The following is a 25,196-nucleotide window of genomic DNA, read 5'->3' as shown; positions in this document are numbered from 1 at the left end:
TGTTAATGACTTAAATATAGCTAACTGGCAATTATCATATGTTGACAGTACAATTGAATCATAACCTATTTGTATTCTAGGTTTATTTCGCGCCAGGCCTGAGCTATTTCACATTTGTTGCACTTGAGATCACAACTAGAAGTTTCAGTTGTTATCAAAATCCTTTAAAACATTTAGATAAAGCAGTTGTGAACACAGCTAAGCTTGTCCCTGATGTGTTGCCGTACCTTACATGTTGGACGCGTATTTTCGGGCACAGAGTTGACAGGTTTGTCTCTTAGGTCTAAAGACAGCTTCTACACCTGCACCCGGTTCCATTGAGCAGTTATACTGTATATTGAAAAAAATGGCAGGCAAACGTGCATTAGTAATTTTGTCAAAGGGTGCAGAGGAGATGGAAACTGTTATACCTGTGGACATCATGCGTAGAGCTGGGGTTTGTACAATACGACATTTATTCTGAAGCCTTGGTGTGAGCTAGCTAACTAGCAAACTGGCTAACACTGGCGAATCGACAAACTCTAATCATTATAAGCTGTAACGTAACTGTAATGCAATGCAATCCAATGCAATGCAGATACATGTGACCAATGCCAAGTTTTCTCTAACTGACTTTAAACAACAGATCCTCCTCAGATACTTTGTGCGTGTAGTGACAGTCATAACATTGTGGGAGCCATATTTTGGAGAATTTAAACTTAGCTAGTGAATTATAGCGTGCTAATGTTGGTTATAACACTGGAAATCCGAACTATTCCGAGGTAGCTTGTTGACTGGGTTACACACTGTTGTAGTGAAATGTTCATCTATTCGAAAATAAACATGAATTAAAAGTACAGTTATCACATTAGTTCATATGGTATGCACAATTATGCTCGAGCCGTGCTAATGGATCAGCGTTCAGTGCTCGCAGTTTGAAGCGCACTTGGCCTCTTCTGACACTGTAAACTGAGAATAAGGTCGCTGGAAATGTCAAAGTTTGCAGCTATGATGACATCTGAAAATGGTCTTTCAAAAGGAATATACTCTCTTTGTATGATGCAATGATGCATCATACATCTTTGTATGATTCAAACGTAGTCTGATGATATTATGCTGTACTTTATACTATACTAACATTATTAATAATATTAATATTATTTTTGTCATATGGTTTTGTATTCATGTGGTATGAGTAGATTGCAGTCACTGTAGCTGGACTGACGGGAAAGGAACCAGTCCAGTGCAGTCGTGATGTGTTCATCTGTCCTGATTCTAGCTTGGAGGATGCACGCAAACAGGTTAGTTCTTTGTTCCCTATGCCCCTTCACTCACACACGCACACACACACACACGCACGCACGCACACACACACACACACACACGCGCACGCACAAGCACACACATTCATACACTTTCTGTAATGTAAACACTGAAGGTTTTTACAGTAGGATACAGATGCCAGTTTTACAATGGGCATAGATAGACTTATTTTCCCCAGTAACCTTCTGCCAAACCACATACCACATTTATCAAGCACGGTGAAACTGAAGTCAATAATTTGATCCACATTGCACAAGCTATCATCACAGACAAACAATCCGCAACAATTAAAAATGAGGACTAATCAAAGTCAGAACACTACTAATGTCTGTCCCTGTATTGCCCCAGAATGGCAAAACAATCATCTGTGCATTGATAAATGTCCTTAATGGATCATACATGTCACACAGAACAAAGGGCACCTCTATCTGTCATCATCTCATAAAGCCCTATTATTTTTATTTTTTTGATCTGGCTTGGTCAAACTCGAGTTAGCCATCCCACCAGCAGTTCAACACTTACAGTTTTAATCCTCTGGGGGGCAATGAAGAGCTCTTATACTGCAGCCAGTGTAGCACATTCATATACTCTCTTTAGGATTCCAATACTGTAACAAAAATAACTCTGACTGTCCTTACCACAACAACTCTGTATTTCTGTACTAGTGAACAGCTCTAGATTGTGGTTGTCTTCTGTTAATCAACAACTGTGTTTTACCTTGTACAGCATATAACATATGATTCACACACAATCAGTGAATTGGTGCACAGAATGTGAACTGAATACAGTTTGAGGCTCAGTGGTCTGCACTTGCACCTCAGACAAATAAGCCTACCGGTAAAGCGATCAAGTACAAGTCTTCAGAACTAAGCTTTGGTTGGAATTGAACAGTGTCAATGAATTAAGCAATGGCTCGATTGTCATTGCAAAGTCCACATTAACAAGAATACGTTACTTCAGAAATGATTCACATTAGTGGCGACACAATGACTCTGCAAAACTGTCAATAAATAGATTCAAAGTTATGTATCAGTAATGTAGAAACGATACTGAGATTCTGCAAATGATTTACAAATGTTTAAAATATAAAATTATATTATATAATAAACACTAATATTAATACAAATATATCAAACTATAAAATTGGAAAGAATTGATGATTCAGAATAGAATCACATGTATTGCTCTAACATTTTTAAATGACTTAAAGATATACATAACATCGTATGATTACTCCATAGGATGGGTAGTATTGTAGAATGTGTTTTTTGACTGGAGAACATTGTGCTGTGTTTCCCAGGGCCCGTATGATGTTGTGCTTTTACCAGGAGGAGGGCCAGGAGCCCAGAACCTCTCCGAGGTGAGACGGTGCATCAGCATCAGCATCAGCATCAGCATCAGCACTCCTCCTCTATTTATAGAGGAGCTTTCAGCCGGCCATCCATTTACACAAACCAAATCACTTTCTCTCCTCTCTCCCCTCTCCTTTCTCCCCTCTCCTCTCCTCTTTTCTGCATCTTCTTCTTTATTTTGATTGCTTCCCCTCTCATGCTGTCCTTCCATTTGCTCACTCCTTTGTGGCACAGCCGTCTCCTTTATAGTTTTATTAACTCGCAAAACAGGCTTGCCCAGCAAGTACACCCACAATCAATATGCGCAATGATTTCCCCTTAATGCAACGGCTGCATAATTAATGGAGATTTCCACACTCTGGCCTTTTAGTGCAGAATTGGTGCAAAATAATGCTGAGCTCATTGCGAGAGTGTGTGATGACTCACTGCGCGTCTGGGCATGCCGGGTGTGTGTGTATGTGTGTGTGTGTGTGTTGTGTTGTTGTTGTCCTCCACAGTCTCAAGCTGTGAAGGAGGTGTTGCAGGACCAGGAGGGCAGAAAGGGTCTGATTGCAGCCATCTGTGCAGGTACTGGTACCTCTGTTGGACACTGCGGTTGGCAAACACATCCACCATCACTTGGAATCACTTTTGCACACATGGTCACGGACACTCTACAAAACACTCTTCTTCTATTAGATTTGCTAGCAGTCAGCTTTTTAGAAAATCCAATAGTTTAAAGAATCGGCTCTTACAAAATAATGATAGCATAGATCTTTGATGGGATGGATTAAGGGGCGGCGATGTGGACCAGTGCTTCAACACAGACAAACATAGTCACAGTAAAACAACAATATCTTTGCACCTGTTCACATTAAAAAAGACCCAATAAAGAGATGTCAGTCAGCCATGGCATCTGCCGGCCTGTGTCGTCAGGATGCACTAACGACCATGATGGCTGTTAACGGAGACATGTGAGGCGGCGTCGGCAACGACAGCAGCGGTGAGAGCTTGGGTACGTTTGCCAAGGGCATTACAAGGACGCGGTGAATGAGGACAGAGGGGCCCATGCGGCATAGTCGAGCCGAGCGGATTGGAGAGCGGTGCGGGGAAGCGGAGCGGAGGAGCTGAGCGGGGGGCGTCCTAGAAAAATAGCTCGATGCCCCCCACAGGAGTCAATAATGAGGGAACTCACCCAGCGTCCAGCTTTATCCAGATCTTGCTAGTGTTTCTGCTCATTGATAATTACAACAGGAATACCACAAGTCAGTGTTGTTCTAAGTCACACTGCTCTTTATACTTGTCATACATGCTTCAAATACAAAGTATACAACCTTTGAACTTGTCTATGTTTAGTACATATTTCAACAGCCAAGCAATCAGGTGTAGTGGCCTGGCAAATAGAGGACAGCGCTTGAGATATTGTAATGTGCACTTGACCTTTTAGCTTTGACATTACCACGGGTCAATTCCTCCTCCTAAAGGAGATATCACTTCTACACAGGTTTATTTTAGCAGTGGAGCAGACTGCACAGGCCCTTGTGTTATTTTAAGAAAAAACGGTGATGACACTCGTCCTGACCCCTGTGACTTCTCCAAACGCCAGTCGTCTGTTTTCCTTCTGTTCAATTTGGCCTCGGCTGGCCAGTGCGGGTGGGGTTGGCGGGGGGTGGGGGGGATGGGGGGGTATGTAAGAGGTATGTAAGAGGAGAAGGAGCGGTTTAAACCTGCACGCCGCATCTGCTCTGAGTGGGTGATGTGTAATACAGAGACTGGACGGGAAGTCAGCCAAGCAGCATAATCAATAGTCAAGGGCCCCTCTATTCATTAATGGTCTGGGACGAGTTCGCTGCAGTGCCGGGTCGCTGCCAATGTATCTGCAGAGGCAAACAAAGTCTGTTATTTTTAGACCCCAAGTCTTTATTCTGTCCTCCTCCCCTTTTCTAAATTAGGAGGGCAGTGGCTGATGGAAACTATATATGCTGTTAATTTTAGATTGGGTTTTATGGCGGTGCTACGGTGATGCTAGTTTGGTGTGACAGTTATAGAGGTGACTTAGGGAAGAAAAAAACAAACCCACTTTCAAATAATGAAAGTCAAATAGTGAAGATTACAAAGTCTTTCGAAGCGAGAGGTTTGCTATGTCTGCAGAGCAGGAGTCAGCATTTGGTTAGCTATTCTGGAACTGGTGCAAAATGGCTGAGTTTGCTAAATTATGTGTGGTTGTAATGTTTCTTACCTTTCAGCTTTCGGTTCCCTAAGTGCTTTTTGTCCTGTTTTGCATAGGCATTTGTGTGTGTGTGTGAGTGCATACACATCTGTGTATGTATGTATATAAATGTGTGTATGTTTGTGTGCACACCTGTGTGTGTTTGAGTGAATGCCTAATAAATGCCCCCTGTGTTTTCTGCCCCCAGGTCCCACCGCGCTGCTGGCCCATGGCATTGCTTACGGCAGCACAGTCACCACCCACCCCGCCATGAAGGACAAGATGATGGCTGGAGGTAATGCCTACAGAGGAAGCCTGCAGCATGTAGGGCTCATGTGACACAGCACACCTTTTAGAGAGTGGGAAAGAGAAAGAAGAGAGAGAGGGAGAGAGTGGGAAAGAAAGAGGAGAGAGAGGGAGAGAGTGGGAAAGAGAAAGAAGAGAGAGAGGGAGAGAGTGGGAAAGAAAGAGGAGAGAGAGGGAGAGAGTGGGAAAGAAAGAGGAGAGAGAGGGAGAGAGTGGGAAAGAAAGAAGAGAGAGAGGGAGAGAGTGGGAAAGAAAGAGGAGAGAGAGGGAGAGAGTGGGAAAGAGAAAGAAGAGAGAGAGGGAGAGAGTGGGAACGAAAGAGGAGAGAGAGGGAGAGAGTGGGAAAGAAAGAAGAGAGAGAGGGAGAGAGTGGGAAAGAGAAAGAAGAGAGAGAGGGAGAGAGTGGGAAAGAAAGAGGAGAGAGAGGGAGAGAGTGGGAAAGAAAGAGGAGAGAGAGGGAGAGAGTGGGAAAGAAAGAGGAGAGAGAGGGAGAGAGTGGGAAAGAAAGAAGAGAGAGAGGGAGAGAGTGGGAAAGAAAGAGGAGAGAGAGGGAGAGAGTGGGAAAGAAAGAAGAGAGAGAGGGAGAGAGTGGGAAAGAAAGAGGAGAGAGAGGGAGAGAGTGGGAAAGAAAGAGGAGAGAGAGGGAGAGAGTGGGAAAGAAAGAAGAGAGAGAGGGAGAGAGTGGGAAAGAAAGAGGAGAGAGTGGGAAAGAAAGAGGAGAGAGAGGGAGAGAGTCTGAATCAGCACAGGACGAGAAAAAAAGTCCCTGACCCTATAGTAGTTTTGTCACATAGCATCTTGTAGTATTTGCAATAAGTGTCCTCGTACAGAAGGCGAGAGGCTGTGTTTTTAAGGGTGTGTGTGAAGTCTGGATGGGGTGGTGTAATCAGCCGGGGAGAGGCTGCTGGGATGCGTGCTGTTCCCATGCCGATGATTCAGCAGAGTGGACTCAAACAGGAAATGCAGGGGAATGCAGCAAACTGGCTGGCATGGAATGATAGAGCTCTCACCACACATCAGGGACAAGGGGGGGGAGCTCCAGTACACAGGGTTCACAACAGGGGGCGCTGTAGATGCCAATCCTGCAGTTTTTCCCATCAGTGTTTAGAGGGTTTAGGGTTTTTCCATAGGCAGAGGAGAAAGACATAATTATATTAACTGTTTCAGCATAATGAAATTGCAAATAAATCCTAACATATGGAGTGACAGTGTTAGATTAGTTGCACGCTTTTCAGTGTTAGATGAAAAGCGTGCAGTTAGTGCCCTGGGCATCTTTAACAAATATACCCATACACACATGTTAATTACACTGACCGCTGTATAATTATTCTGATTGTTTTCTCCCCCTAGATCACTTTAAGTACTCGGAGGCCCGCGTTCAGAAGGATGGCCAACTCATCACCAGCCGAGGCCCAGGCACAAGCTTTGAGTTTGCCCTGGCCATCGTGGAGGAGCTGATGGGAGCTGATGTGGCTGCGCAGGTCAAGGCCCCTCTGATCATGAAAGACTAACGTATACCCGCACCTGCCTCTAGCCACATTTACGCTAGCATCGCCAGGAGGTGGATCCACAGTCTCCCACTGCAGTGTCCGTGTGTGCAAGAGACTAGGGGAGAAATAACAGACACTGGCACAGTAAAGGAGGAGTCCAGCTTTGTGGTCATAGGCACAGTAGAACAGGCTTTGCACTTTAAAAAATATTTCAGATTTTTACTGAATGAAAATATTAAAATTAAGTAAATGGGAAAATCTGTGAACATCTTGGGAAATATTAGAAGCACTTAAAGCTATTGTGGATATCTGAAATGTGTTTTTCCATTTACGGCATCATGTATTAGGAACAAAGCTGCTGTGACATATTCGAGGATCATTTCCCCCAATAAAGTCGCTGTCAACCGTAAGCGTTTTGCCTATTGATACATGGTTGATGCACGCCTTTTATAAAGATACACTCTAAGGATATTAGCTTAGCTTTAAAAAGGCAGTCATGGTCAAATTCAAGAGTATTGACATTTTATGAAACAACACAATTCAGTTAACATCTAATCCCTTCAAGAACCTTATTTCTAGAATATGAATAAGAATGTGAGTATTTACATTTACATTTAGCAGACGCTTTTATCCAAAGCGACTTACAAGCAAATTGCATTTATAAATGTATAAATAAAATATAAATACATCAGGAGCAGTTAGGGGTTCAGTGTCTTGCTCAAGGACACTTACACACTTGGTAAGGAGGAGTGGGGTTCGAACTAGCCCCCATGGCGCCTGTAAGCATACTTGTAAAGGTACGGTCAGCTGCTGTCAGGCCAAGATTTTCTACTTTCTTTTGTGCAGGGGCAGGATTTGCGGTAAAACTGAGCGGCAACGTTTGAACGAGCCATCACCCTATCAGCACACCGAACTGCATTTTGTCTGGGAGGAACCGGTTTTCTCAACCTAACTGACGATTGGTCGAAATGTGATAATTATGGGTCTCTCGTAAGAGTGGCGTTAACATCAGCCAATGACCATATCGCCTCGGATAGAACTCCTTGTAGCAAACCAATGACGCTTCACCTCTGCAAGAAACGGGCGTGAGTGTGCGGTAGCGCGTGGTGGGGATGTCAAAGCGGTAAAAACAAGAGATTCTTAGTTGGCGACAATTAAAGTCCTGTGAGGAAATCTAAGGGTTGTTTCTATTCCCTCATTTATAGAGGACGTCCTTAGTCATTCGTCTATGTTCAGCGGCTCTGAAGTCTTAGGTAAGTTAAGCGCAGCCTGACACAAACCCTTCCAAGTTAACGTTATTGTTGTACAACCATCGTATTTAAATAGGTTGTTGTCGTTGCTGCGATGTTCTCAAATGTGCTGTTTTTAACGAGGAAGCAAGACGGCGTACTACTGTGTCAGCTAATTTTGCAATATGTCATATTTCATATGGTATTTAAGCCAAAATGATTTCGTTTGATCGATGTTAACCTACGTCCTTGATATGCCTAATTAAAGGATGTCCATCTATCACGACATGGTATAGCTAGCTGGGTTGCTCTATAAGGTAACATTAGTCATGATGTGTGCTCTGCCGCAGTCCTTTGGTGGACAGTCAAGGGCTGCCTATCGAAGCGATAATTAGCCCTCTTTCAACTTGATATCCGAGGAAATCATTGTCAGCGGTCAATTCCTTATACGTGTTTTTATGCGAAATGATATGCATGGGTATAAATGTAGTTATCTGTCTGGTTTCGAAAATTAAATTAGATTATACCTTTTGGTATAGCGCTGTCCTCTCAAGGATATGACAGGTCATTGGTGACTTCATCATAACTACGTCACCTTTGCAGATTTAACTTCTCAGGAAGGGCATCTGGACACTTACGTGGTCAGATGTCGAATAGTCATAATATGCTAGAGCTGAGTTTGCCTTATTCCATAGAGTCCAAGTGTGGTGTAACGTCAGCTATCTGCTGATCTGTGCAAGTGTAAAGTGAATTACTCAGAAACCATAATAGAAATGCACTTGAGGCATCCTGGTATGGTCATTAAGTCCACATTTAGTCCAACGGTCTTATCATGATTTGTTAAATATGATAACGCATGGAATCAAGAGTGAATTTGCTCAGTGATAAGTGGCTATTTGCCTCATGGCCATGGGAGATGTTGGTGTCTGTGAGATTGCTACCACAGCCTTTCACTATAGTGTAATTGATGAAGTGTGTAAAAGTCAGTCCAGTCCAAACCAGCTTGCTTATAATGGTATACGTGTCAAAGTAACCACGGACACACGAGTGTGAAAATAGGAAGATGAGCCAGAAAAACTGTGAGTGTGTGTGTGTGTGTGTGTGTGTGTGTGTGTGTGTGTGTGTTTGTGCGTGTGTGTGTGAGAGGCGAGTGAAAGGGGGAGTGATAGAGAGAGAAAGAGAGACTGCCGCTTCTGCGGTGAAGTTCACAGAGGCAAATCGTTGCATCTTCAACCCCCCTACTCTCTCTCTTTCCTCTGTCTTGGTCTCTGTTGCGTCTCTTTCTCTTCATCGTGTCTCTGGCTAAATTATATTCTGGCAAACTGCATCGCAAAGCCACTTCAAAAATAGACAGCATCGTCTTACTCATCCTTAAATAAGCCGTGTTCAGAACCAGAACACAGTCAGCAGGGCATCGGATGAAGGCAACAGTTCTTACACCTTTCCCCCCCCCTCCTTATAAAAATATAACAGTGGCCTAAAAAAACAACTAGACAGAAACCCCCTCAAGCTGCAGTGCTGGGAAAACACTGTCTAATTGTGGACTAGCCTGAGCAGAATGAACCAGTTCAGGATGGGCACATTTGACATGAATTCTTTTTGTGTATTTCCGTAAGATGAATGATATTTTGAAAGTGTGTCTGTGTGTGTGTGACAGAGAGAGAGAGAAAGAGAAAAGTGTCTGGAGAGAAACATATCTTTGCATTTCTCCTCACGCTCCTTGAAGGTCACCTGGCCAGCGCAATCTTGACATGTTAAAGTCCTTTTCTTTGCATTTGTTCTGCCAGCATTTTTTTAAGTTCACCCATAAGGCCTTATGCACTGGGCTTTAACTGCTTGTCAGCATTTAGCTGAAAGGACATATTTCACCTCGAGAACTGCTGCTTCAGGCAGATCACAGAAGAAGAAAAAAAATGCAAGGATTGGGTCCCAGAAACGACATTATGACATCATCTTTCTGCCCAGTTCTATATTGACCTGGGAAGCCGTTTGTCAAGCGTTTGTGTTCCTGATCAATTCAAAGATTTCCACATGGCACACTTCTCTCCTACAGTTTATTCGAACAATACCGTAACGGTCATGTTTACTTTAAGTCGAAAAAGAACAGCAGTAAATAAATATCCTTGTCATCAGTGAGATCTGTGCACTGTCCCGCTCAAACAAAGGTGTCGGGCTCCTCTCCATATTTGGGACCTCCTGAGGCTGCTCCATCCTTCCTGGCACTCCGACTGGAGAGATGACAGGGTTTCACTCCATCCTGGCCCCTGCAGTGGCACCAGCTGTCACAGTGAAGCCTGCAAACCTGTCTGTGACGCCTGATGCTGTGAACTTGTAGCGTGTTTCCTGTAAAGAGTGCAGAGAGAGGGTGTGAAAAAAGAATAGGCTAGACCCGCTCTGAACCCCCCCCCCCCCCGCTTCATGCACGTATAGAGGTGTTAGCTATGCTGCGTAGATCAGCTGGGTTAGCTTCAACCCTGTAGTCATACCCAGTTCTCAGTGCACTAGCTCGACTGTGAAGATGTGGTTTTCAACCGTCTGTCTGTAGGATGCTGTTTAAATTCTCTGCACGTTGAGTGGACATGTGTCACTGCACATTTATGGAAAAAAAAGTGAATTCTGTGGCACACACAGGATGTTATGTCCCTGATGTGGTTACTGTTAGTGCAGTAATAGCTATGGACCTCATTGACTGTTAGCCCTAGATATTCATTTGGGGTGTGCACACAGGTTAGCCAAAGAGCACCTTTTAACCATGCAATGATGGCTTATGCAGCTCCTTGAATTAGGCTATATGCAGGACCTTGTGCTGTGTTATTGGTATGACCATACATTTTAAATGTACCGTATCAAAAGTAGAACAAGGTCACTGTTGCCCCAGATGGCTGATGCCACTTTGCTAATTTGAACTAAAAAATGAAAAAAACATGGCTCTTAAAAATGATGCCTCTGGATTTGTAGATTTTGTTGACGGTAGTGTTTTTATTACAGCATTTTTATGTCATCTGCCATTATACTGATTGACAAACCTTAAGCTCTACATGTCACACAAATTAAAAAGGATGGTGAGCGCCACTGTGATGAGGTCGCCATCATCGCCCTCCCTGTCCTACCCAAGAGATATTTCTAGAACGCTAACGTGTCCACTCTGGCGCATAGCCTGAATGCCAACACACAGTATTAGCTGCCCGATCAGCAGCGGCGGTAGCGGCGGCGGCACAGCAAAGAGCTCGGGGCTGAGCGTCTCTCCCAGTCGGCCTGAGCTCACTCTGACTCATCCGCTAAATGATGCAATTACTGGACTCCTGGGTGCGTTCTGTGTTTCCAGCCTCCCTGTTGTCCCATATGCAAGGGAAAGCCTGTTGCTGGTTCAAGTGCTCAGCGGAGGGCCACTCAGTCCAGGGAAACATGGCCGTGGGCTGAACTACAGTGGCTCAAACAGTAATATGCGAGTCGGGTCACATATAAACTTGAGAAACCTGGTACTGATGTAAGGTTTGTTAGGTGGACCCCTGCATTTTGAATGAACTGTTATGGAGTGGCAGAAGCTCTTATTAAGCTTTTATTAAGTTCTATATATCAAGCTCTTCCTGGTTGCATCAGAAAACCCCCATTTGACCCCAGTGACAGGAAGGGTTGACTTGCATGGTTGCCCCAGCTGACTGTTGGTTCGTAAGTAGATAGACGTGAGACAATAAAGGAGAACTCTGGTATTTTTTTTTAAATCTGGGCCCTATTTTCCAATCTTTTTGGCTCCAGATTTTAACTAGGGTCCAAATAACCAGAATCAGTCCAATATTGAATTGGAATGCTAACTGCAAAGCAACTATACAATGTAATCCTAAATTAAACTGCTTGATTTTGCCACTGACAAGCTCGTACGGTTATTATAGGTGTCTGACAACATGCATGGAAATTATTCCTACAGAGAGAGACCTGTGTTTTGTTTACCTCATAACTGTAAGGAAACTGTAGAAAATGACTTTCATAGTTACAGTCATAGTTTTCTCATCTTCCGGATATATCATTTACAGTATTGTTTTTTGCAAAATTTTATAGTGTAAAGTGTTTAGTGAATTGTAATTCTTCACGTAGGGCCTAATCGCTGTTTGACCTTCATGAGGTCATATGGAAAGACACTGCCTTTGGTCTGATCAAAGTGTTTTAGTGACACAGATGATTTTTGACACCTGACGCCTTGAAGCTTTTAGTGATGATTTTTTTTTGTTTTTTTAGATCAAATGCCTTGTGCATTGGCTTTTATGTCATTGTCGTTACATTTCTGGCGAGATGCAGCATTTATTTTTGGAAATGTCACGGCAAGGTAATTGCCATGATTCATCAGAATGACTTCTGCGACATTTTAAATTGGAGGGGTTAATGAGAAAATGGCGAACTCTGTCTGAATGATGATGACAATAAATTCATAATTAGCTTGTCTCTCTACTCCTCCAGTAATCACGTAATTAGTATTTCCATAAACAAGGCCTTTCAGGATCTGGGCCTATTTTCGGGACTCATTAAGCTTGAGCCCAGTGATGGAGGGGTTTCGGAGATGGAGAGGTTCACTGGTCCACCTCTATGGGCTGTTATTTCATGCGTTAAGCTTTTGATGTGAAAAAGAGCTTTCGAGGAGTTATTGAGGATTTGTAAATTGGAATTATCTTTTGTTAATTCAGTGCTGAGGTAAGGTTGAATGAAATGTTGGCTTATGTCTGTCTGCAATTCCCAAAAAAACGTCATTAAACAGCTTCTGTTGTTAAACAACCACTGTTATTAAAGGATAGAAAGATCATTTTGAACACACTCTCTCTCTCTCTTTCTCCCTCTCTAATAATTTGAACACACTCTCTTTCTCACTCTCTTTTCTCTCTTTCTCTCTATCACACTCTCTCATCTCTCTCTCCTTCTCCCTCTCTAATAATTTTGAACACTCTTTCTCACTCTCTCTTTTTCTCTCTCTTTCTCTCTATCACACTCTCTCTCTCATCAATGATGCTTTCAGGACACGCACCCTAGGTATGCTCCATGCTAAAAGTCCTCTGTGACCTTGATCATGCTCTGACATCTTGGCGTCACAGCTTAATGTCCCTCATAAGTTCACACCTCTTGGGTGCCAAGAGGGCTAATTGACCTCTTTTGTCTCCCCTCTCGCGTCCCTGAGGAGACGTGATGATGATGCCGCTGCCATCAGGAATTACGTTCATCCAGTGGCTGGTCTTTAATCAGATGGCCCCACGCTAGACCCTCCACTGTCCCACACGTGACACCCGTCGTCACACATGTGGAATTTATAGAGCCTTCTATTTGTATGCTTAATACCTGTCGCTTTGTACAAAAAAAAATCCTTTTTTATAGTGTTATAGAGTTTTTTTGGTGACCTACTCAGGCAAATGGCTTCTTCAGTGCTTTGGGAGTGAGAAGCAGAAGTAGCAGCAGAAGCAGCAGTATAGGCTCTTTAACCGCAGTGGTTAATAGCATGTGTGTTTGTGTGTGTGGTTTGGTGTTTGTGTGTGTGTGTGTGTGTGTGTGTGTGTGTGTGTGTGTGTGTGTGTGTGTGTGTGTGTGTGTGTGTGTGTGTGTGTGTGTGTGTGTGTGTGTGTGTGTGTGTGTGTGTGTGTGTGTGTGTGTGTGTGTGTGTGTGTGTGTGTGTGTGTGTGTCACTTGTCCCTCTGTATCTTGTCCCTTCCAAACTGTGGGGCTCCAGCATCAGCGCTTTGTTGTGCTGTGTCTTGGGTTATTGAATCTCGTGGCTTCTCTGATTGGCTTCTGATTGGCTGTGTGGGGACAGACCGAGGGCATGAGCATCCCCAGTAATTGACTGGCCGCTTTAAACTGCCCAGCTGGTCGGGAGGCAGCCGTCTTTCCCTGCCCCCTGACCTCATGGCTCTGATTGGTCCAACCCATCGCTGTTTACCCAGTCCAGGGCCAGCCCTGGACCAGATCCTATCCGGATCTGAACCGGATCCCTTCCAGTGTCTGCTGCTTTCTGTGGTGGACCATTTGGGCCCATTCACTCCTGCTGCCTTTGGTCACTGAACCCTCTAAAGGAGAGCATGGAGCTAGCCGTTGGCCTCAAGAGCAGGACACACAGACACAGGCACACACACACACACACACACACACACACACACACACATACACACACACACACACACACACACACACACACAATATGTGTGACAATGTCTCCTGACCGGGCTGGGCTGGGTTGGGTTGGCGCTGTTGGGCAAGCAAGCATCCAAAGTCAGGGATGCCGGAGACGCAGCAGCCATGACGGATGCTGGCTCTCAGCCTGCGAGTGAGACATGCTCGCTGCACTGGTGCGCAACACTGCTACTGCTGCTGCTGCTTCAGTGAATCTCTCTCTCTCTCCAGCTACAGGCACCAGGGCCACATCCAGGCGTGCACTGATCTAAACAGAAGGGCGAAACTGAGAAGGACATTATAGTGTCAGCTATTTGAATATGCCGAAAGGGATGGTGGGATGCTGCACCGCTGACATGTCCGCGGCTTGCTCTGTATTTCAGGTTTCAGAAGGGCAGGTTGTACAGGTGTGTGTGACCTAGAAGCTAAGGGCTGGTCAGTTGCCTTGAAGTTCAGATGTCTTGAGCTGCGTGTCGACTGTCGAGTCGGCCGGTCAGTTGGTTTGAAGTTCAGAGATGTCTTGAGCTGCGTGTGTGTCGACTGTCGAGTGTTCATGCTTTCTTCCTGCATGCAATTAATGCTCCAGGGCAAAATAGCCAGTGGTGTTGAGGAAGCCAGAGAATCTTCTTGAAAGGTTCTTCTAATGATGTAGACACGCATGCAGAGTGCTCATCATCCATGTTCATCTTTAGCACGTCATGCATGCTTGAGTTACCCACAGTGACTGGACCACTGGTTTCCAGACCTCTGATGCTGATGCTGATGCTGACATTTAACTTTGGCTTTTGGTCAGATGTCTTGACTTGGTTCTCAAGTGAAGTGAGGCTACAGGAAATACAGTATTCAGTTTAATTCATAGAAACAGAAAAGTATAGGACTGATACTCGATTTCCCAGCAATTCTTCCATCAGTCATGGAATAGAGAGAAAAACAAACCAATCTGGCCTTGATCGTTTGGCGTTGATTTAAAAACATCGATAAATCAATATTTTGGTCAGTGAAAGATGATAGTTCAAAGGCCTAATGATGAAAGGTATCGTTAAGCTCCGTTTAAAGCTTGCCTTGCAGTAACCATCCACAGACGTCCATGCCAATAGATGAATCTGTAAACACATTGAGGCTCTCGTTGCCTTGTCTTTAGGACGTCAGTTTTCTTGGTTCAAGCTCTCCAGGAGCACTCTTGAAGAACCTGAGTGTGGCACCTCTGCCCAGGGTGTCGTGTGCTGTTAATAGGCTTTTGGTGGGCAGTCTGATGGGCAGTGCGGCACCTCTGCCCAGAGTGTCGTGTGCTGTAAATAGGCTTTGGTGGTCCATCAGTGCAGTGGTTTTAATGGCTTTAATGGTCAGCTTAATTTAAACTCATCCTTTTATGTACAGCTACTGGCTCAGGTACCCGAGTAGTGACTTGGCACTTTTTGAGGCGAGGTCAGCAAGTCCTGCAGTCCTTCATGAATTTTGAATGAGATGTGACTTGCTTCATGTGATGGCAGCTGAAGTGGATTAGATTCCTCCATATAAAAAAAGCTCCGTCATGGCCCTGCAGCTATTTTGACCCCCGTCCCTGTCCTGAAATCGGATGCAGCGCGTCCTCTTCGCATGTATTATCTTTCTGCAAAGGCAGGCAGAATCCAGTGTGCTGTGTTGCCTTGACAATATGGAATGTTTTCGTTTGGAATGTTCAAGGACTGCAACGTTCCGTCACGTGTGTTCCAGAACCCTTCTGAGGTTCTTGCTTTCGAAGCCTCTTGCAAGGGTTGGAATGGAATGGCTGCAGCCTGAAAGTGCAGTGTCACCTCGCTCACACACCTTGGAGAAAGGCCAAGGCTTGTGGGGCTTGTGGGGCTTGTGGGGCCTGTGGGGCCTGTGTGCCTGTGTTCCTGTGTGCCTGTGTGCTGGGTCCAGAGGGACTCTCAGCCAGGACACACTGCTCTTTCATTCGGCCCTGTGTGGCAGGTAGAGCTGGAGATTGAGGTCAGCCTCTTAAGATCGGAGCAGGGATGGATCTGTTTAAAAAAAGCACAGTGTGTGTGTGTGTGTGTGTGTGTGTGTGTGTGTGTGTGTGTGTGTGTGTGTGTGTGTGTGTGTGTGTGTGTGTGTGTGTGTGTGTGTGTGTGCGCAAGCATGCACACTGTGATTGGAGGTTGGATTCATATTCAGCTCTTTGGAGGGGGTTGCTGGGATCTAGAGCGGTGGGGTTTGTGTTTTCTTGGGGGGTGACGTGCTTGTGGTATTACAAAGAGGCCGGGCAGACCCCAATCATAAAACCTGTCCATTTGGGTGTTGCTTCATGCCCTGCCAGGAAACTCTCTGTTCACTGTTTAGATTGGTTTCCATGTCCACCCCCTCGGGTGAACTGTTCACGGTTCTGAACCGTATGGTTAGCACAAACCCCCTCCACACACACACACACACACACCCTATCTCCTCCGCACACGCACGCACGCACGCACGCACGCACGCACACACACACACACACACACACACACACACACACACACACACACACACACACACACACTCCTCTCCATCTCACCCTCCTCCACCCTGCCTTACCTCCACATGCTTACTCCTTCACTGACTGTGCAAAGTGTGTGTGTGTGTGTGTGTGTGCTGTTAATGCATCTGCTGTGTTCCGAGGGTTTCACTGCTTCTGCAGGCTCAGTGACAGTCAACACACCATCCGTTCCTTTTTCTTCCTCTCCTTCGCTCTCTCTCTCTCTCTCTCTCTCTCTCATGCTTTCTATCTGTGCTCCTCTCAATTTCTTTCTTGCTCCTCTCTCTTTCTCTTTCTCGTCTACACATGCACATTCCTCCATTCAAGCGCACACACACACACACACACACACACACACACACACACACACACTCACACTCACGCAGACACACACACAGACGTGGGGAAGCTGTCAGTGCAGAGGTGGCTCTCAATCCGCTCCGCTTTCTCTCTCTCTCTCTCTCTCTCTCTCCACTGCCTCTTTCTCTCTCTCTCGCTCTCTCTCTCTCTCTCTCTCCACTGCCTCTTTCTCTCTCTCTCTCTCTCTCTCCACTGCCTCTCTCTCTCTCGCTCTCTCTCTCTCTGTCTCTCCATTCCTTCTCTCTCCTCTCCCTCTCTCTCTGCGTGCTGGCGTGAGGTGAGTGTGGCTGCAGGCTCTCGGCTCTCTCCTCCAGGCGAGCTCCAGGACTGGCAGGCAGGCAGCGCTGCAGAGGCGCCCAGGCAGCGGAGTGCCGAGGTGGGTAGCACGGCTCCGTCAGCTCCCCATCACGCCCGCGCAACACATCATGGCTGCAGCCAGCTTCATCGCTTTCGCTTCAGATCTCCCCCCTTCACCTCCTCTCTCTGTCTCTGTCTCTCTCTCTCTCTCTCTCTCTCTCTCCGTCTCTCTGTCTCTCTCTCTCTTTCTCTCTCTCTCTCTCTCTATCTGTCTCTCTCTCTCTCTCCCCCCCCCTTTACCTCCTCTCTCTGTCTCTGTCTCTCTCTCTCTCTCTCTCCGTCTCTCTGTCTCTCTCTCTCTTTCTCTCTCTCTCTCTCTCTATCTGTCTCTCTCTCTCTCTCTCCCCCCCCCTTTACCTCCTCTCTCTGTCTCTCTCTCTCTTTCTCTCTCTCTCTCTCTCTATCTGTCTCTCTCTCTCTCTCTCTCCCCCCCCCTTTACCTCCTCTCTCTGTCTCTCTCTCTCTCTCTCTCTCTCTCTCTCTCTCTGTCTCTCTGTCTCTCTCTTGCCTCGCTTTTTACCTCTCCTCCTCTTTGAGTTGAGTCTGCAGCGCTGTGCTAGTGTATTTGGAACAGCAGTGTGTGAGTGTGTGTGTGTGTGTGTGTGTGTGTGTGTGTGTGTGTGTGTGTGTGTGTGTGTGTGTGTGTGTGTGTGTGTGTGTGTGTGTGTGTGTGTGTGTGTGTGTGGGTGTGTGTGGGTGTGTGTGTCTGTGTGTACGCGCCAAGGAAGCAGGGAGCGGATGCCTAGCAGTTGTGTAGCGTTAGTGAGCATTACTCAGCTGGTTGCCTCTGCCTCTCTCTCTCTCTCTCTCTCTCTCTCTGTACCACTGTCTGTTTTCCCTTTCTCATTCTCCCTCTCCGTCTTCTCCTGTCTCTCCCTTCCCCCTTCCCCTCCGTGTGTGTGTTGCTGTGTGTGCAGCTAGCTAGCTGGCTGCAGCTGCTGCTGTGTGGCGTGGCGCGGTGCGGTGCGATGCGGTGCGGTTCTCTCCGTCTGTGCATACTCACTCCATCACACAGGGGATGTTGGAGTCTGGCTCTCGCCATGTCTGCCATGTTTAATGCATACTCTGTCCTCATCCATTCAGATCCGAGACTAAACCAGGAGGGAGGGGTGGGGGAGGACGGTGAAAAAAAGAGATAAATTACCTCGCATAGCTGCAGTGCTGATGTTCAGGGGAATCAGATTAGAACACTTAGTTCTTCTCCTTTTTCTGCCTCTCCCTCCCCTCCTCTCTTTCTCCCTCTTTCTCTCTTCCACTATGCCTGTCTCTCTCTCTCTCTCACTCTCTCTCTCGCTCTCTCTCTCTCTCTCTCTCGCTCTCTCTCTCTCACTCTCTCTCTCTTTCTCTCACTCCTTCTCTCTCTAACTCTCTCTCTCTCTCTGTTTCTCCTCACCTACTGCTACTACGGTTGCTGCTGCAGAGTCCATCTGTTGCACATAGGACAGGCTTTTACACAACCCTCCACTCTGCCTTTTCTGATGTCTGATACCCCCCTTCAACACACACACACACACACACGCACACACACACACACGCACACACACACACACACACACACACACACACACACACACACACACACACACACACACACACACACACACACACACACACACACACACACCGTCTACCCCCAAACCCTGCCCCTCCTCCAGCTCTTAGTTCTGAGGTAGGTATGCAGCGGCTTTCTCTAATGAATATTTTAGGAATCTGTGCTGCTGGCTTTGCAGTGCTTAACAAGATTCTGCTGCACTAGCACACAGTCCTAGAAGAGGAGGTCAGCAAAGAGAACGTGTGTGTGTGTGTGTGTGTGTGTAGTAGTGTGTGTGTGTGTGTGTGTGTTTGGGGGGGGGGGTAGACTGCCTCTTGGCTCTTGTCCAAAGCTGGGTGGATAGGCAAGGGAGTGTGTAAGGGAAGCACGGATGCAGAGGGTCTGGTTTGGTGCAGTGAGCAGTTGGTTCCTGTGAGGAGGATGTGGAAGAGGGACTGGGATGGAGGGGGGGATGATGTGGTCCTTCTGCCATCTACTCCAGTAGAGCACAGGGGAAGGGAGGGGAGGGGAGGAGAGAGGATGAGGGAGGAGAGAGGATGAGGGAGGAGAGGAGAGGAGAGGGGAGGATGAGGGAGGGAGGGAAGGAGGGAAGGAGGAGAGGGCAGATGAGAAGAGAAGAGAAGAGAGGAGTGAAGAGAGGAGTGAAGAGAGGAGTGAAGAGGGGAAGATGAGGGAGGAGAGGGGGGAGTGTCAGTGGAGTGGAGAGGAGAGGAGAGGAAGGAGGAGAGCGGACATGCGGAGTAGGACACAGCTGATGACACAGCTGATGACAACATCCATCACACATGGGAGATGGCGCGGCCATGTGTTTATTGACTGGCGCGTGTATGGTGATCATGATGGGGGTCATATGTGACGGTCATAAATACGCTGCATCTGTTGTGTGCAGCGGGCTAGTTAGGAGACACCCCCAGACGGGCGACCATGTTGTTTTTAATGCAGGAATCCGCAGTAAAATGGCTAATTATGCTAACAGCTCCCAAGGCCACTAATTACAATGTGCAAACAGGGTTGTATGTCACTTATTGACATGACTATGTTAAGAATCCTTTACCAGTGTTGTAGTTTATCTGCGTCCGACTGTGCACAGTTGAGGAGCCGACAGAAGCCCAGTGATGTTGGTGAACGAGACACTTTATCTAGAACTTTCTAGAATTCTTTAGATTTTTCTCATTGAAGAACTCCAAGGTTCATCATGGACTCCTGACTTTCAGCAGAACGTGTCCTAAGGAGACAGCAAAGGTCCTGCTCCTGTGCACGCCCCCGTGAGTTAGGAGGAGGTGGAGGAGGTGTGTGTGTGTACAGATAACTGCTCCTGTGCAGGTCTCCCGTGAGTTAGGAGGAGGCAGGAGGTGTGTGTGTACAGATGAGTGCTCCTCTGCAGGTGCCCCGTGAGTTAGGAGGAGGCAGAGGAGGTGTGTGTGTATGCTGTGTGGTCTGATGCTTCATAATAACCAGCCCATCACAGTGTGATATGACTGCAATGCAGAGGTTCTCATTAATACGTGCAGTTGACGTTGGGATGATGATGATGATGATGGTCACCAAAACCATGACAAAATGGAAGGAGAGTTTTATAAACAAACTGCTGTCCCTTCACCAATCACATTGCCATGCTATAGGCGACATCCAGCAGTGTAATGTTCGTCTACATCCCTCCGACACCGATAGCTCTCATTCCAACCTTATGTTGTGCCTTTTGTTCACACTTGCTTAAAGATGGAAACTTTGAAAGGCCTTCTGTCTGCCTGTGTAAGTGACCACCACTGGTATGAGCTGAAGCCTTTTGATTTCCCCTAAAAGGGGTAATCTGTACCTACCGCCATGCCGTTGAGTTGCTTTTAATACTGAAGTCTTCATACTGTTGCATCTCTGCATCTTGACACGGAACAGCTTGTCACTAGGCTTTGTGTTTCAAGACCCATTCCCTGTCAGTGGAGATCGGTCTACCTGAACGTAAAGCGGCTTTCTCTTTAGCTCCAGCTAAAATGCTCGCTATAGACCCGACTGCCACACAGAACAGCTCCTCAGTGCGTTGTTTTAGGTGTGTGTGTGTGTGTGTGTGTGTGTGTGTGTGTGTGTGTGTATTGACTCAGGAATGGATAAAGGAACAGCTCCTCAGTGTACTCCTCAGTGTGTTGTTTTAGGTTGGTGTGTGTGTGTAATAAACGCAGGATAAAGGAACAGCTCCTCAGTGCGTTGTTTTAGGTTGGTGTGTGTGTGTGTGTGTATAGACTCAGGATAAAGGAACAGCTCCTCAGTGTACTCCTCAGTGTGTTGTTCTATGTCAGTGTGTGTGTGTAATAAACGCAGGATAAAGGAACAGCTCCTCAGTGCGTTGTTTTAGGTGTGTGTGTGTGTGTGTGTGTGTGTGTGTGTGTGTATAGACTCAGGATAAAGGCAGATGATCTGCTGCCATGTCGTAAGTCTCAACTTCAGAGGGTTTCAGCACCTTCAAAAGAAGGCGAGTTGCGTCTCTCTTCTTGTTGATTTAGAACTTGCTCACAGGTGATTTGGGTTTCATGATGAGGTGCGCGTGTGTGTGATCCATTTCAAAGCACCGTGTGTTCCCTGACCTTCTCAGAAGCGGTGACAGGCACACACACACACACACACACACACACGGGGTGCGCTTCCTCAGAGACAAGTGTTCTCTCTAATCATCCTGTCTACAGTCATTACCTCTGTGATAGGCATACTCACACACACACACATGCACGCACGCACGTACATACACACATGAACACCTACACACACACACACACACACACACACACACACACATACATACACACTTACACAGGAGGACATGCTCGGACAGGTGTTGGGTGCACTAGGTTTTATCCCAACTGTGTGTAGAAAATGTATGTGCTGGTTTTTGGTTTCATGTGTGTGTGTGTATGTATGTGTGTGTGTGTGTGTGTGTGATCCTCTCCTCCTACGGCTGGGCCTCTCTGGTGCTCAGAACTTCACTCCACCTGTCCTCCGCTATGCTGCTGAGTCACTCGTGTCGGAACAGAGTGTGTGTCGCAGGGAGGCCATGAGTTTGGAGCTGCGTGTGTGTGTGTGAGATTGTGTGTGTGTGTGAGAGTGAGATTCGTTCAATTCTGACCTACATTCCGCAGTTTGCTTTCCTCCTCAGCAGCATGTTAATGATGTATCTAGGAGGACAACACACATCTCTTTTTGTCTGTCCGTGTGTGTGGTGTGTATGCTGTGCGTACATCTGTTTGTGTGTGTGTGTGTGTGTGTGTGCTGTACGTACATTTGTGTGTGTGTGGCTGTGTGTTTATCTCTCCGTGTGTGTGTGTGTGTGTGTGTGTGTGTGTGTGTGTGTGTGTGTGTGTGTGTGTGTGTGTGTGTGTGCGCACATGCACGTGTTTGCGCACGTCAGCCCCAGCTCTCTCTCCTCTGCCGCAGGTTTACTGCAGTGTAACTGTGATTCTCCTCTCCTCTCCTCTCCTCCTGTCCTCTCCTCTCTCCTCTCTCCTGTCCTCTCCTGTCCTGTCCTGTCCTCTCCTCTCCTCTCCTCTCCTCTCCTCCCCTCTCCTCCTGTCCTCTCCTCTCTTCTCTTCTCTTCTCTTCTCCTCTCCTCTCCTGTCCTCTCCTCTCCTGTCCTCTCCTCCTTCTCTCTCCTCTCCTCTCCTCTCCTTCTCTCTCCTCTCCTCTCCTCTCCTCTCCTCTTCTCTTCTCTTCTCCTTCTCTCTTCTCTTCTCTTCTCTTCTCTTCTCTTCTCTTCTCTTCTCTTCTCTTCTCTTCTCTTCTCTTCTCTTCTCTTCTCTTCTCTTCTCTTCTCTCTACTGGTCATGCATTTCAAGTCTCTCTGATGGCTCTGTGGGGACCTGCATATAGAACTACCACTAAGCACTTTATGCCCCCACAATCTACTTCACAGCTTATCATTCTTCCAGTTAGGCCTGTTTGTGTGTATTTGTGTGTGTTGTGTCCTGTTATTTAACCTCACCAAAAAGATAGGAGAGTAGATGGTCTTTTCACTATTTATCTAGGTTTTGTGTGTGTGTGTGTGTGTGTTTGTGTGTGTGTGTGTCTGTGTGTGTGTGTGTGTGTCTGTGTTTGTGTGTGTGTGTGTGTGTTTTGTGTCCTGATGCAGCTGACTGAAGAAAGCTGAAAAACAAAGAATGCACGTGTGTGTTACTGTACCTCATACTGAGAGTTTGAGTGTAAGGTGATGCTCGGTAGGCTAGTGCAATGCATTTTGCACCCGTGCCCTCACTCACCTTCCCCCCCTCCTCCCGGTCTCTCTCACACACCATTTCGCTCTCTCTCTCCTGTTCAGTCCCTCCTCTCTCGCTCTCTCTCTCCCTCTTTTCTCTCTTTCTCAGCGGTTGTAATGGACTTTCTTCATTTCTGCTCCACAGACGAGGCCACGTGGCTCAGTGCCTGAATTAGTCCGTCTGATCAGCAGTGCAGTCTTCCACCTCCCATTACTCATCCCCAGTCAGCTGTTAGCATGTTAGCATGCTAGCACGCCTATGGGCCAGCGTGTGGTTCGGTCACACCCAGCTGCTGCTGCTGCAATGCAGAGAGGCTGATGATGAGGAGGAGAAGGAGGAGGAGGAGGAAGGGTTTGTTGAAATCAGATGGCAACATAGTGAAGTACTGTAACGTTATTATGCCATTAGTTAGCATTGATGTAACGGGATGAACTTTTTGGAACAACACCTCAAATTGATTAGTGTTTGTTAAAAGAAAAGTTCACGGTTTGTTGTTTTAGGGTCTGAGCTCACTGAAGGTATTGGAGAGCACCTACATATCATGTGTCAATCAATTAGTAACACAAACGAGCTGTATACTTCAGTTGGTAGTCTAACCCATGGACTATTTATTATGGAGTTAGCGGTTCTTGCAATATCTTAATGCGACTTAATTGCGAAGTGTAAGTTGAAAATTCACCCTAGTTATCTCAGCACTCCGGAGCTGCGTATAAGTATATTTATTAGACAAACAACAACAACAATTGCAATCGGGCTCACTCCCAGCACAAGGCTGAAAATGAAGCAAGGATAAACACATTGCACAAGGCCTCTACATAGTGACGGGAATGTGTTGCTTTTTCAAACGGAAAATGTTGATGTCCAGATTGACATTTTCCAAATTATAACGATTGTAACCTACTTACTGGCTATGATTGTGTCCATTGATTCTTCCTGGGATTTGAAACTATGTACATGTGATGCATGATGTCAGGTTGACGGGAGAACCTGGGCTGCTGGAAGGAAGAATGAGATGCTGAATGTGCTCTGTGGTGCTATTAGTGCTATACAGGCTGCAGCCATGGTTGTATTGGTTAGAGGAGAGCCTGGTTGGTTAGGTGCCATAACAGGCCGAACTGTAAGTAGGCTACATCCTGCTGCCAGGAGGTTAATCTGAGTTAGTCTTCGGAAGAGCCTAACCGCTGATGGTCCGGCGGTGTTGGGCAGGTTTATTGACTTTGGGCTTTGACTCTGATCTTTCCTCCGATGAGATTCTCTCTTAAGTAATCACATCAGAAGCCTGAGGCCAGTGATGCTGGACACGGTTTCAGGTCCACATACAGGCTGCTCTGTAACCTAGTGCACCTATCACACAACCTTAAAGATGCTGCACATGTGTGTGTGTGCTTAGATTGTGTCAAAGATTGTGTCACAGACAATCCCACACATGGCGCACACATACAACATACAGGAATGTATTCACAGACACACAGACACACAGACACACAGACACACAGACACACAGACACACAGACACACAGACACACAGACACACAGACACACAGACACACAGACACACAGACACACAGACACACGATGGGCAGTCCCAAATGCACGCAAATAGCACACACATGAAAAACAAATATAAATAAAAATACATTTATTTATATAAATAAATCCCTGACACAAGCATAACACACACAGAGCACACACACACAGAGCACACACACACACAGCACACACACACACACACACACACAGAGCACACACACACAGCGCACACACACAGAGAGCACACACACGCAGAGTGCACACACGCAGAGCGTACACACACAGAGCGCACACACACTGATACACACACACACACACTGATACACACACACACGCACACACACACACACACACACACAGCACAGCTGTATAGGCTGATTCACTGCTGCACTTCCTCATGAATCACATGAAGGGCCGGCAGTAGATCTTTTGAATGTCTCTGTGATTGGCTCTGTCAAGGCTTTTATGCTGGAACATGTGTGTGTGTGTGTGTGTGTGTGATTGTGTGTGTGTGTGTGTGTGTGTGTGTGTGTGTGTTTGTGTGTGTGTTTGTAGGGTTTGGGGGTAGAGGTTAATGTTACATCAGGCTGCTGGAAAAAAAAAAAAAAAACAGATGCTCCAATCCCATCATGTACGTGCGTGTGTTGGGTATTAGGG

At 46.4% G+C, this 25,196-nt stretch overlaps 2 protein-coding genes across 3 annotated transcripts in view; both read left to right on the top strand.

The window, feature by feature from the left end:
- The first annotated feature begins 247 nt into the window (after positions 1 to 247).
- Positions 248 to 7,048, top strand: park7 (parkinson protein 7). The gene is made up of 6 exons (XM_080845719.1): positions 248 to 436; positions 1,179 to 1,280; positions 2,603 to 2,662; positions 3,152 to 3,221; positions 5,051 to 5,137; positions 6,499 to 7,048. Exons 1-6 carry the CDS (start codon positions 347 to 349, stop codon positions 6,657 to 6,659), a joined length of 570 nt encoding a protein of 189 aa, XP_080701845.1. The 5' UTR covers positions 248 to 346; the 3' UTR covers positions 6,660 to 7,048.
- Positions 7,049 to 7,768: 720 nt separating this feature from the next.
- The window catches only part of kcnab2a (potassium voltage-gated channel subfamily A regulatory beta subunit 2a), a gene marked incomplete at its 5' end in the record, with an annotated part of 137,838 nt that continues 120,410 nt past the window's right edge, over positions 7,769 to 25,196 (top strand). For both annotated transcript variants that reach the window (XM_080845718.1, XM_080845717.1), the window contains one exon: positions 7,769 to 7,891. The remainder of the gene's footprint in view (positions 7,892 to 25,196) is intronic.

This window comes from Sprattus sprattus (genome assembly GCF_963457725.1).
Source record: "Sprattus sprattus genome assembly, chromosome: 10".
NCBI classification, from domain to species: domain Eukaryota; kingdom Metazoa; phylum Chordata; class Actinopteri; order Clupeiformes; family Clupeidae; genus Sprattus; species Sprattus sprattus.
Note: the sequence above shows the minus strand (reverse complement) of the source record. Positions and strands in the feature narration are given on the sequence as shown.

Coding starts and splice junctions, on each gene's coding strand:
- park7 (XM_080845719.1), top strand. CDS start 347: ATGGCAGGCAAACGTGCATTAGTAATTTTGTCAAAGGGTGCAGAGGAG. Junction 1,281..2,602: donor TGGAGGATGCACGCAAACAG/GTTAGTTCTTTG, acceptor TGTGTTTCCCAG/GGCCCGTATGATGTTGTGCT. Junction 3,222..5,050: donor GATTGCAGCCATCTGTGCAG/GTACTGGTACCT, acceptor TTCTGCCCCCAG/GTCCCACCGCGCTGCTGGCC.